The sequence below is a fragment of the Martes martes genome (genome assembly GCF_963455335.1).
Source record: "Martes martes genome assembly, chromosome: 13".
NCBI lineage: Eukaryota > Metazoa > Chordata > Mammalia > Carnivora > Mustelidae > Martes > Martes martes.
In genome coordinates, this window is record NC_137901.1 from 83,895,955 (window position 1) to 83,908,055 (window position 12,101).

A 12,101-nucleotide genomic window follows, 5' to 3' on the forward strand; every position below is an offset into this window, starting at 1 on the left:
TGGGAAGATTATGTTTCTAAAGATATTTCAGGGGTGCCTGGGTGGCTCAGTGGGTTAAAGCCTCTGCCTTTGGCTCAGGTCATGATCCCAGGGTCCTGGGATCGAGTCCTGCATCGGGCTCTCTGCTCAGCAGAGAGCCTGCTTCTTCCTCTCTCTCTCTCTGCCTGCCTCTCTGCCTACTTGTGATCTCTGTCAAATAAATAAATAAAATCTTAAAAAAAGAAGATATTTCAAGGGGGAATAGTGCTAAATATACAAAAGCAGGGTACTAAGACAGAGAGAAAAATGGAAAGGTAAATCCCCAAATGGGAATTTGGTCAGTGGCATAAGACATTTTAGAAGAGGTGCCAAGAGTGAAAAGTTCTTATGTCAAGAGCAGCAGACTGATTTGGCATGGTTGTTCCTTGAACAATTTGAGATTTGTTCTTGACTGAGACAAGAGTCCTTTGTCCAAAGGCATTCTCTTACCACTTGGTGAGACTGTCATTAGTCCTCTCGCCCTTATTAGATAGATATATGATTAGAGGCCTCAGAACACTCCCTGAGACCTTATAGTAGGGATTTCTGAACCAGAAATCGACTTGTGTTTTTTATTTGTTTATTTAGTACTTTAAGCAAAGTGGTTAGAACCTGCCTCCAATTTAATAGTTTCGTATCGAAACCTACCTCTGTTTAATGATGTCCCTTCTTCTACTCCACACTATGGTGAACAAATGAATCCTATATTAACTTCCTATGAATAAGTGAATCACATATTAAAATCACTAACCTATGCAAATGATCCAATTTATGTTATCAGTAAATATTTTGTAGAGTGTATGAAAGTATGTTTAGATGAAAGCTAAATGGTTACATAAATGAAATATTCTCCTTCTGCTTTCTCCTTACCGTAGTCCTTGTCCAAATTTTACCAGTTCTTCCGAATACTGTTCAAGTGACAGGCAGTGTGTATTTTTTTGTGTGCGGATAATTTGAGATTCTGGCATTCAGGTCATTTTTTCCTGCTGTATTATAAGCTCCTGGAAATCTGGGTCTGTCTCTTATTTGTCTTTGTATCTTCTATAGCACAATGCTTTACACAGAGTTGATATATAAACATAAATATATTAAATGAATCATGTAATTTAATATATCTGGTGGGAATTTTTGGTACAGAATATTTCAGATGTTACTATTAAATGTGAGATATTAACAGCCCGTTCTCTTCACAGCTTTTCTTGGTATTACTAAAAATTTGTTGATTGCTTTAATATGCAGTCTCTCTTTTCCATCACAGGCTTTTATCCCTAAATGGGGCAAGTTCTAAGCAGACCTCCTTTTTCTTCCTTACTTTTCTGTCCTTTTTTTCTGTTCCATTTCTCTCTTGCAGCTCCATTTATCTTTTCACCATTCTCTCTATTTTTTATTATTCCTGTCTCTTCCTCTTACAATTCCTAATGCTTTTTAGAACTTTGTTTCCTTGTCACCTGCTCTTTCTATTTTTGTTCTTTCTGCTTGACTTTCTCCTCCACTTGTCACCACCTTCTTTCCTTGTCCTCAAGATACCGGGCAGGATTGGGTAGGGAGGAGCCCAGCAGAGCTGGGGGTGGAGCCACCTGTTCTGTACTTCAGGATTCAGAACCTGGGAAGGATCGGGCTGCGTCAGCATAGCTGGGGCAGAAGACCCCATGGCCTTCCTGCTGGAGGCTAGCATTCTGGAGGACAATTGGGACTTGGTGAGATTATAAATTGTCCCTTTCTTTTTGCTCCCCCTTTCTTCCTCCTTGTTCTGTACTTTTCACTCACAGTATCTCTTTACTACTACTTCCTATTTCTTTACTCCTTACTATTATACTTTTTCTCTCTCTCGTTGTCAACTCTATTTAGTATTTGTTTACCTTTCCTTGTACCTGTTCTCTTCACACATGTCTATTCTCTCAAAATTTAACTTTTCCTACCTCTTCTCCATTTTATTCTTTTTTTTTTTTAAATATTCTCATCCAACTCTCTTTTCATTTAGTCGTTTTCTGTCCACTTCTCTACTCTTTTTATCTTATTGTTTCCTAGAGATGGAGCAGTAAGAGAGGAAACAAGGAACCACCCTGCCTTTCCAGAGGCCTTTCTGCTCCGTCTCAGACTTGTAGAGTATTTTGATTAGGCACTGAAGAGTTCGTGCTCTGCACAGACATTAATAAACAGTGAAATTGGAGTAAGGTTGAATATTAAATGTAAAAGTTTTGATTTTATTCTCTTTCATGTATTGTCTAGGTTTTTTCTGCAATACAGTGGATACAATTTGTTATGGCTACTTTGAGGTAAATTTATTTAATCTCATGTACTATGACTGTTTTAACTAGTAAAAGTAAAACTGTAGAATTCTAAAGTTTCCTGCATTTTTCCCCCTGGGTATTTGCTTTTACTCTTTAGGGAGAAATGCTTTTCTTTACCATGTTGATATTTTCTGATTAATAAAATGTAACATCAACAATAACAAAAAAACAGATTGAGTAATAACATCTGAAAATCAAAGGACTTGGTCAGCAGAACTGATTTGCAAAATCAGTAGGAATAATACAGAGATTAGCATGTCCCCTATGCAAGCATGACACACAAATTCATGAAGCTTTCTATACTTTAGAAAAATGTGTGGTTTATTTTTTTATCTGTTATATATCAGTAAAGCTGTAAAAAATCATGAGCAAAAATGAGGGAGCCCTGGTAGTCTTCTTTTAATGATTATCTTTTATCTCTGTCAGTGTTATCGGTTCAAGTTCACTTATTGCCTATGCCGTATTCCAGAATATACAGAAATCTCCAGAGGTGAGCAAACTCTTTTTGTGTTGGATTTGAACTTTTTTAGTGACTTAGCCTTTGAAATTATAAATAAGAGAAGTATCACCTATAAATAATGGAATAAGTCTATGAATTACTTGTAAATTTGTCATTATGTTACATTGAGATATTTTAGACACAGTCAATAGGTTTCCCTTTTCTTCTAGGTAATTATTTTAACTATAACTTTGAATAGTGAGAGATTGGCTACTAAAAGTACACTTTTTTTGCTATGCATTAATTATTAAAGTTAGGAAATAGAGTTGTTTGAAGCCTCTAGTCACTCTAAGCACAGTATGATCCTGCCAAGAGGTGAGTTTTCTGATATTGATATCTTGGCAATATTGCTAGTGGGGCTAAGAAATAGCTCAGACTTTGTTGTCCAGAAAATATTAGGTTTGCTGTTCAGGTCTTCTAGGCAATTACAATTTAATGGTGAAAAAGAACAAAAATACATCCTAAGTAAAATTATTCATACCAAAAAGATCAAGTAAAATTATTTTCCTTTTTTTGAGGTGTAATTGACAAACAAAAATCATATATATTTAAGGTATAAACAAACAAAAAAACCTTCCTGATTGAGAGAGGACTAGGAAGAGAGAGTATTTCCTAGCTATGAAATAAAAATGGAACAACACTTTCTCTCACTAGGCCAAATGGCACAAAATTAGACAAAATATAGTTCAGCACATATATAGGAAAGCTTTTGTATGTGGAAAATGTGATTGGGTTTTTATTGGGCCCACTTTCCTAATCAGAGTAGTTCCGTATGTTGAACACTTTCTGAGCTCCAAGTATGCTGGGTGCTTTACAGACTTTATCTTATTGGCTTTCATCACTTTCCCATGGGAAGGATGGTATTAGCTCCATTTCACAGATGAGGAAATTAAGGCTCAAAGTCATGAAGTAACTTGTTGAAATTTTACAGTAAGTAGCTGAACAGAGATTTGCAAAAGTCTAACTCTTAACTACAGTCCCCTTTTAAATTAAACACAGTATTTAGTATTTATTTTATTCTAGACAGATGTGCTCAGTGTTTTTTGTTTTTTTTTTTTTTTAAAGATTTTATTTATTTATTAGACACACAGAGAGAGATCACAAGTAGGCAGAGAGGAAGGCAGAGAGAGGAGGAAGCAGGCTCCCTGCTGAGCAGAGAGCCCGACGCGGGGCTTGATCCCAGGACCCTGAGATCATGACCTGAGCCGAAGTCAGAGGCTTAACCCACTGAGCCACCCAGGCGCCCGTGCTCAGTGTTTTAAATACATTTTTCATTTAATCCTTAAAACAACTCTGTGAGGTAGATATTGCTAATCTGATATTATAGTGAAGAAATGGAATCATGGTAAGGTTGAGGTACTTTCCTAAGATCTTATATGTAGCCAGTAATTTGTTAGAGCTAGAATTTGAGTACAGGATTGTCTTGTTCCAAAGACTTTCTCCATATATGCTTTTTAAGCCACTGAAATACGGTTTGTAATGAAAATAGGATTTTGGGGGCACCTGGGTGGATCAGTGGGTTAAAGCCTCTACCTTTGGCTCAGATCACGATCCCAGGTCAGGGTCCTGGGATCGAGCCCTGCATCGGGCTCTCTGCTCAGTGGGGAGCCTACTTCCTCCTCTCTCTCTCTGCCTGCCTTTCTACCTACTTGTGATCTCTGCCTGTCAAATAAATAAATAAAATCTTTAAAAAAAAAGAAAAGAAAACAGGATTTTGAATTTCAGGCGTAGACTGTGACTATGTAAGTAACTAGAAAGTAGAAGTCCTGGTGCTGTATTGTCATTGCCTGCCAAAGTAATCTTAGGCCACATATCTTTTTGTGATTCAGATTTCCCTAATGTTTGTCTCCTTTGCTGAAATTTGAATTCATAGGTGATAAAGTTAATGAAGTATAAGTTACATAGTAGGACAGCTAAGCAGAGATTCTCAGTCTCTGCATTATTTATCTGTTGGACTGGACGATTATTTGTGGTAGGGGGCTGTCTGCACCTTTGGATGTTTTGCAGACTTTACCCACTAGATGTTAGAAGCAAACCACCTCCCCATACATCTGAGGTTGTAAAAACCAAAATATGTTTAAATTTATTGCCAGATATCTCCTGGGGGAGGCAAAATTGCTCCTGGCTCAGAACCACTGCTCTAAGGTGACCTCTGGCGTGACAGTGGGTTAGAGCTTTATAAAGATGTAGGATCTCCTTTGGCCTAGGATATGACCTTTAGTTTCTCTGGCTTCAGTTCCCATACCTTTCACATAACCAGAGCTTAAAGGACCTTAACAACCATTAGTTCACTGGTTCCCACACATTCTGTTTTCTTGGTGTAGGAAAAATTCCAATTTTTCCAGATGAAGAATGTCAGCCATCTTCCAGTTTTCCTTTTTTCTCCATTAAAGAATTTTTTTAAAGATTTTATTTATTTATTTGACAGAGAGAGAGGTCACAAGTAGGCAGAGAAGCAGGCAGAGAGAGAGGGGGAAGCAGGCTCCCTCCTGAGCAGAGAGCCTGATGGGGCCTCCATCCCAGGACCCTGAGATCATGACCTGAGCTGAAGGCAGAGGCTTAACCCACTGAGCCACCCAGGCACCCTTAAAGAATATTTTTAATCACAAAAGACACATGGAAGTCATAATCTGAAAAAGACCAAAATAGTTTATTAAATTAAAATAAATGTAGTAAATTGGAGAAATCCATAGGGAATCTTTGAGGTGATTAGCTGATGAAACAGTGACTCAGAGAGGCTAACTGAAGAGAGAAGAAAGTGCCCAGACTAGCCAGTGTTAAATAATACTCAGGGTAGATATACTTTCCTACACTTATGTGACTTCATTTCCCCGTAAAGATCACTTTTGATATTCTTTGTAACCTGATTTCATTTGAATAGAAATATTGGGAAGCAGGATTTTAGAAGAGTATTCATATGAATACTATTTTAGGTCTTTCAACTCACCAGAACCCACTTGGACTCAGAACCTCCCCAGGGAAACCCTTTGCCACAGTGCATGTTCTACCCCTTATCCTGCTCTTGATTTAAATGAGGTACGAATTGGGCTTTTTTTTTTATTTTTATTTTTTACAGATTTTTATTTATTTATTTGACACAGAGAGATCGCTAGAGAAGGAATACAAGCAGGGGGAACGGGAATGGGGGAGGGAGAAGCAGACTTCCCACTGAGCAGGGAGCCCAATGTGGGGCTCAATCCCAGGACAATGGAATCAGGACCTGAGCCGAAGGCAGACACTTAACGACTGAGCCACCCAGGTGCCACTAGGCATGTCTTTTTAAAAGCAAAAACTTTCATGTTTAGGACTGTCTTTTGCTTTTATGTGTATTACAGATTACTGCACTGATTGTACTTTCCTTAAACCATGGGCTACACCGTACCTTTGTATTACCTTCAACATAGTATTTTGTAAACGTAGGCAGGCTGAAATTTTTCTTCGCTTCAACAATAGGTGCTCAGTTAATTTTTATTGTTTACTTGATTGACTTTATCTCCTGTTACTAGAACTCACTGTTTTCTAATCGTGAGTGAAAGTATATAAATCTCTTTTTATCCTCCATTTCCCTGCGAAAGACTTTAGGTATGTTTTAGTTGCAAATAGCGCTCTCTGTAAGGCTATTTATTGAATCAATAACCATAAATAAAACTGCATTCTTGCTCACAAAAGCCTCCTGGCTGCCTTTCTCCTCCAGAGTTTATTTGGTGTTCACTTTTAATTTTTTACCCATTAACAGTTATAAACTTGTGGGAGGTCATGGGCCAGTAGAATCTGTAAATGTACCATCTGGCTGGAATTTTAGTAGGCTTACCCAGAGCAAAGGCTATATATGGTAAAAATAATAATAATATCTGATATTTATTAAATATAGTTTAAAATGTAAAAAAAAAAAAAGTTTATTTCACTCATTTTTGTTTTTGTTAGCCAAAGCAACTTGACCATTTACCCCTGCTTGCAAGGTATAGCACCTTAGCTTTCCTCTCATTTGGAAGAGGGGTATGAGAAAAATTCCCTTTTGTACAGGTGAGATTAGTTTTTATATTAGGTAATATGTGATAATAACTTTAAAATTTTTTTAATTTACTTTTTCTTGTGATATGTATCAGATGTGGATTACAAAGCATAAAACCTGTATGTACTTTTTAAAGAATGATTATAACCAGTAAGAATAAGAAATAGAAATTGCCTGTACCAAAATGCTCCTTACTGGTCAACCTACTATGCTCCTTACTAGGTCACAGTTCTCTTCCTCACCTCTAGAGGTAACCACTGTCCTGACTTCTGTGATCATAATTTCTTTGCTTTTATGTACAGTTTTGTCAAGATATGTGTGTTTAAACAATTCAATTCAGCTCACTTTTGAACTTTTTTGGAACTGGACTAATACTGTATGTATTTTTTTTTCTGTATATATTTTTTATATAGTTCTGTGATTTGCTGTTTTTTGTCAGTGTTATTTGTAAGATTTATTCTTGTGTAAAGCTCTGGTTCATTTAATTTTCACTGATGTTTAGCATTCTCTACTTTGAACACATCATAATTTATGTATCTATATTATATTTGTATGCTGTATAGATATAACATACATATGTTATATCTATATATTATCTTTAATCTTGTCCATGTCTTCTGGTGCACACATGCAAACATTTCTCTAGTGTATTTACCTAATGATAGAATTGCTGTAGGAGAGGCATATTCCTAGATAATGCCAAACTTTTTCTAAATGGTTGTGCCAGTAGGGTAGGAAAGGTTTCATTGCTTCATGTTTCCATTAATCCTTGATATTGTCAGACTTTAAAAATTTTTGCCATGAATGTATAATTTTTTCGTGGATTTAATTTTTCATTTCCTTGATTACTAATGATGTTAGGCATATTTTCATATGTTTATGGCCATTTGGATTTCCTCTTAACTACCTGTTCACATCTTTTGCCTATTTTTTTCTACTAGGTTTTTTTTAAATTGCTTTGTAAGAGTTTTGTTTTTAATTTTGTTTCGATACCGGTCGTTTGTCAGTTTTATGTGCTGCAAATAATCTCCCATTTTGTGGCATGTCTTTTCACTTTCTTGGTGGTGTTTTTTGACACATTTTTCTTTTTTCACTGGTTGAATTTTTCAATTACTTCCTTTTAGAGCCTTTTTGTTTTGTTTAGGAAAAGTTTCCCTGGCCAGAAGTTGAAGACATTTTCCTCTGTTATCTAAAAAAAATTTTTTTGTGGGTTTTGCTTTCCATATTTAGTTATTTAAACCAGTTGGAACTCATTTTTGAGTGTGTGAGATAGAACATAGGGGTTCACTTTTATTTTTATCCATATAGACCCCAGTTGTTGCAACATCATGGTTGTTGTGTTTTTTTTTTTTTTTTAAGATTTTATTTATTTATTTAACTGAGAGAGACACAGAGGGAACATAAGCAGGGGGAGCAGGAGAGGGAGAAGCAGGCTTCCTGATGAGCAGGGAGCCAGAAGTGGGGCTTGATCCTAGGACCCTGGGATCAAGACCTGAGCCAAAGACAGACACTTAACGACTGAGCCACCCAGGTGCCCTGCAACATCATGTTTTGAAAAGACTATCCTTTCTTTCTTGATCCAGAAAGCCACTGTGGGATGCCTGGCTGGATCAGTCAGCAGAGCCTGCAAATCTTGATCTCAGGGTTGTGAGTTTGAGTTCCACAATGGGTGTAGAGATTACTACAGTAATAATAATAATTTTGCCAATAATAATAAAAATGTTCTAAAAAAGCCATTTCTAGGGGCGCCTGGGTGGCTCAGATGGTTAGATGTCTGCCTTTGCCTTGGGTCATGATCTCGGGGTCCTGGGATCGAGCCCTGCAGTAGGGCTCCCTGGTCAGTGGGGAGTCTGCTTCTCCTTCTCCCTCTGCTGCTCCCCCTGCTTGTGGTCTCTCTCTCTCTGTTGAATAAATAAATATTTTTTTAAAAAACCTCTTCTATCATGTATCAAAAGTTTTTATAAATACTTAGGTTTGTTTGAGCTCTGTATTCTGTTTCATTTGTGTATTGCTTATCCCTATGCTAGTACCACAGTATCTACACTCTAGCTTTATATTAAGTTTTGCTACGTGTAGGACAAGTGTTCTTTCTCCTTTTTTATCAAGAATGTCTTGGTTGTCTTGATATTTTGTATTTCTACATCAGATATAGAGCCAGCTTTTCAACTTCCACAAGAAAATATGTTGAGATACAATTGAGATTGCATTTAATCTATATATCAATTTAGGGAGAACTTACATTTTTGTAATCTTCGGTCTTACAATCCATGAGCATTGTGTATATCTTCACTCTAGATCTTCTTTGATGTCTCTCAATAAACATTTTATAATTTTCTCTGTATGCTAACCAATACTATTTTTAGAAAAGTGGGAGTTGGGAGGGCAAAAGAGGAAGAATACTAGAAAGTGACAAAGAAGGACAGACTTCACTGATGGGGTCAGAAATTGAAAAACAGCATATACAATTCATACCAATATTTTTTCCTACTCTGAGTTTTCTTTTTTTTTTTTTTTAAGATTTTATTTATTTATTTGACAGAGAGAGAGAGATCACAAGTAGGCAGAGAGGCAGGCAGAGAGAGGGGGAAGCAGGCTCCCTGCTGAACAGAGAGCCCTATTTGGGGCTTGATTTCAGGACCCTGAGATCATGACTTGAGCAGAAGGTAGAGCCTTAACCCATTGAGCCACCGAGGCACCCCCTACTCTGAGTTTTCATTGATGAAATAAGATGAATAAAGTCTGAGGATGTAATGTATAATGTGGTGACTATAGTTGATAACACTGTTGTATAATTGAAATTTGCTAAAAGAGTAGAACTTAAATGTTCTCACCAAAAAAAGTAAATGTGTGTGGTGATGGAGGTGTTAACTTGGGGAAATCCTTTCACAATGTACTTGTCTATCAAATCATCATATTGCACACTTTAAATATCTTACAATTTTTTCAATAAAGAAAAGAATGAGAAAAATGAAGTTAAGCTGTATTAAGATTTTAAAAACCCATTTTTATTTTCTTTGAGTGTTAACCATATCCGTAAACACTCAGCGGATGATCTCATTTCCTATTGTTAGAAGATGTTGGCTGTGCAACTCGAGTACTTTTAATTTTCTGTTTGTGGTGTGTCTCCCATCACAAAATTTCTTATCTCTCCATTCTTTCCTTTGTCCCTAAATCCGAGGAATGAATATGTCTATAAGGAAGAAGGTCAATGCTAATCTATCCATGAGTAGTCTTATTCCAGGATAGTTGGGATAGTTGAAGTTACAGATTCCTTCCTACATGGAGTATTCCTTTACATTCCCCATAGTCCAATGACAGAGACCCCAGAAAAATGATGCCCAGGTTTCTCCTAGAAAGATATAACTTAAAAATAATTGATTGTTATTCTCCTAGCTACATCATTTATGAAATGAGGCTCTTGTTGCTTTGACAGATAAGGCCACTCTTTTATCTGAGCTTCTCTGACCTTCTCCTGGGGATATGCTGGCTCATTGAGGCACTTCTTTATGGAACTTCAGTAGCCAATAAGGACATTGTCTGCTATAACTTGCAAGCAGTTGGACAGGTGAGTAGTACTAGACTGTGACTGTATCTTGTAAGACAGGTATACTCAGACCTAAATAGAAAGCAAAGATAATCCATCTTGGTAAGTGGGACCCCTTTGTTTATTGTTATCCTTTGAAACAATAGTTCTTAATATTTTTCCATATTAAAAAACACGGCTTGTTGTGCTCACTTCAGCAGCACATATACTAAAAAAACACTGCTTGTTTATTATAGAAAGTGTGGAAAATTCAGAGAAGCAAAAAGATAATTAAAATCACCTATAATCACTCACATATTATTTTATATATATTATATATCCTTCCAATCTTTTTCTCTGTACATAAATGCATTTTAAAACAAATAACACATTAATACTTTGTATAATTTGCTTTTATTTTTCAACATATCATGAGTGTACTTCCATGTAATAAAACATTCTTTAATAACAGCTTTTGAGAATAATACATTTTTTAATTAAAAGATAAGCATTGACCCTGAAAAGAAGTAAAATAAAATAAAATGGAAAAAAAAAAAGAGTAAACATTGGCTTCAATTGGGAAATACTATAGATTATCATGTATGGATTGTAGATTTTTCACAGATTTTATCAGTGGATTAACTCACACAGTACCATCTGTATATGTTTCTTATATTTCTCAGACTTGCTATGTGAAAAAGTAGAGGTTAAAATGCAATCGGTACTCACTGCTATGTGTTTCCTTTGACATTTGTTACTAGAGGGAATATTTCTTTCAATTTAGTATGAAAATAATACATGTATTTGGTGGTATGAAATCCACGTACTAATATATATTAAATATCTCATATGAATTTTAGTATCATAAAAACATACTTTATTTAGTCCTCCTAATATCTCATAAATTGAGTAATACTGTATTATATTCTCAGCTAAGGAAATAATATAGTTTTGGAAGTAAAAAAAAATCTGTATAGGATTCTGGACCCAGTTAACTTTGTAACCTTAGGCAAATACTTAATAATTTCTGAACTTAAGTCTCCTAGTCTGTAAAATGATCATTAATATTATTTACCTTGTGCTTGGCATAGGTATGATTAATGTTACTTTTTTTTATAACTTTATTGAGCTATACATATAATAAATGAGATTTATTTAAAAGATTTTATTTATTTGAGAGAGGGAGAAAATATGAGCGGGGGTGGGGAGGGCAGAGGAAGAGGGAGAAGCAGAGAAGCAGAGCCCCCACTGAGCAGGGAGCCCGATGTGGGGCTCAGTCCCAGGAGCCTAAGATCATGACCCAAGCCAAAGTCAGATGCTCAACTGAACCACTCAGGTGCCCCTACACAACAATATTTGAAGTGTACAATTTTATCTTTTTTAGTATGCCCCAGTGGGTTAAACCTCTGCCTTCCCCTCGGGTCATGATCTCAGGGTCCTGGGATTGAGCCCCACATTGGGCTCTCTGCTCAGTGGAGAGTCTGCTTTCCCTCCCCCCCCCCCCGCCTGCTTCTCTGCCTACTTGTGAGCTCTCTCTTTCTCTCTGTCAAATAAATAAATACAATCTTAAAAAAAATCATTACCATAACTAAGATAACAAACATTTCTATTTCCATCATCCCCCAAAATCATTTCAAGTTTGTTTTCTTTTACCTCATGGAGCATATGAATTATAATAGTTGCTTTAAAAAATTTTGGTTGGTGGCACCTGGATGGCTCAGTCATTAAGTGTCTGCCTTCAACTCAAGTCATGATTCC

General features: G+C 36.3%; 1 protein-coding gene across 2 annotated transcripts in view; it reads left to right on the forward strand.

Annotated features, from left to right (window-relative positions):
- The first annotated feature begins 1,594 nt into the window (after nt 1-1,594).
- TMEM116 (transmembrane protein 116) overlaps nt 1,595-12,101 on the forward strand; it is a 48,292-nt gene continuing 37,785 nt past the window's right edge. Inside the window, exons 1-4 of one of the 2 annotated variants that reach the window (XM_080821987.1) lie at nt 1,595-1,715; nt 2,248-2,294; nt 2,736-2,799; nt 10,254-10,385. In XM_080821987.1, coding sequence (XP_080678113.1) covers nt 1,668-1,715; nt 2,248-2,294; nt 2,736-2,799; nt 10,254-10,385 — 291 coding nt within the window. In that variant the 5' untranslated portion in view covers nt 1,595-1,667. The remainder of the gene's footprint in view (nt 1,716-2,247; nt 2,295-2,735; nt 2,800-10,253; nt 10,386-12,101) is intronic. The other variant, XM_080821988.1, reaches the window with a different exon arrangement.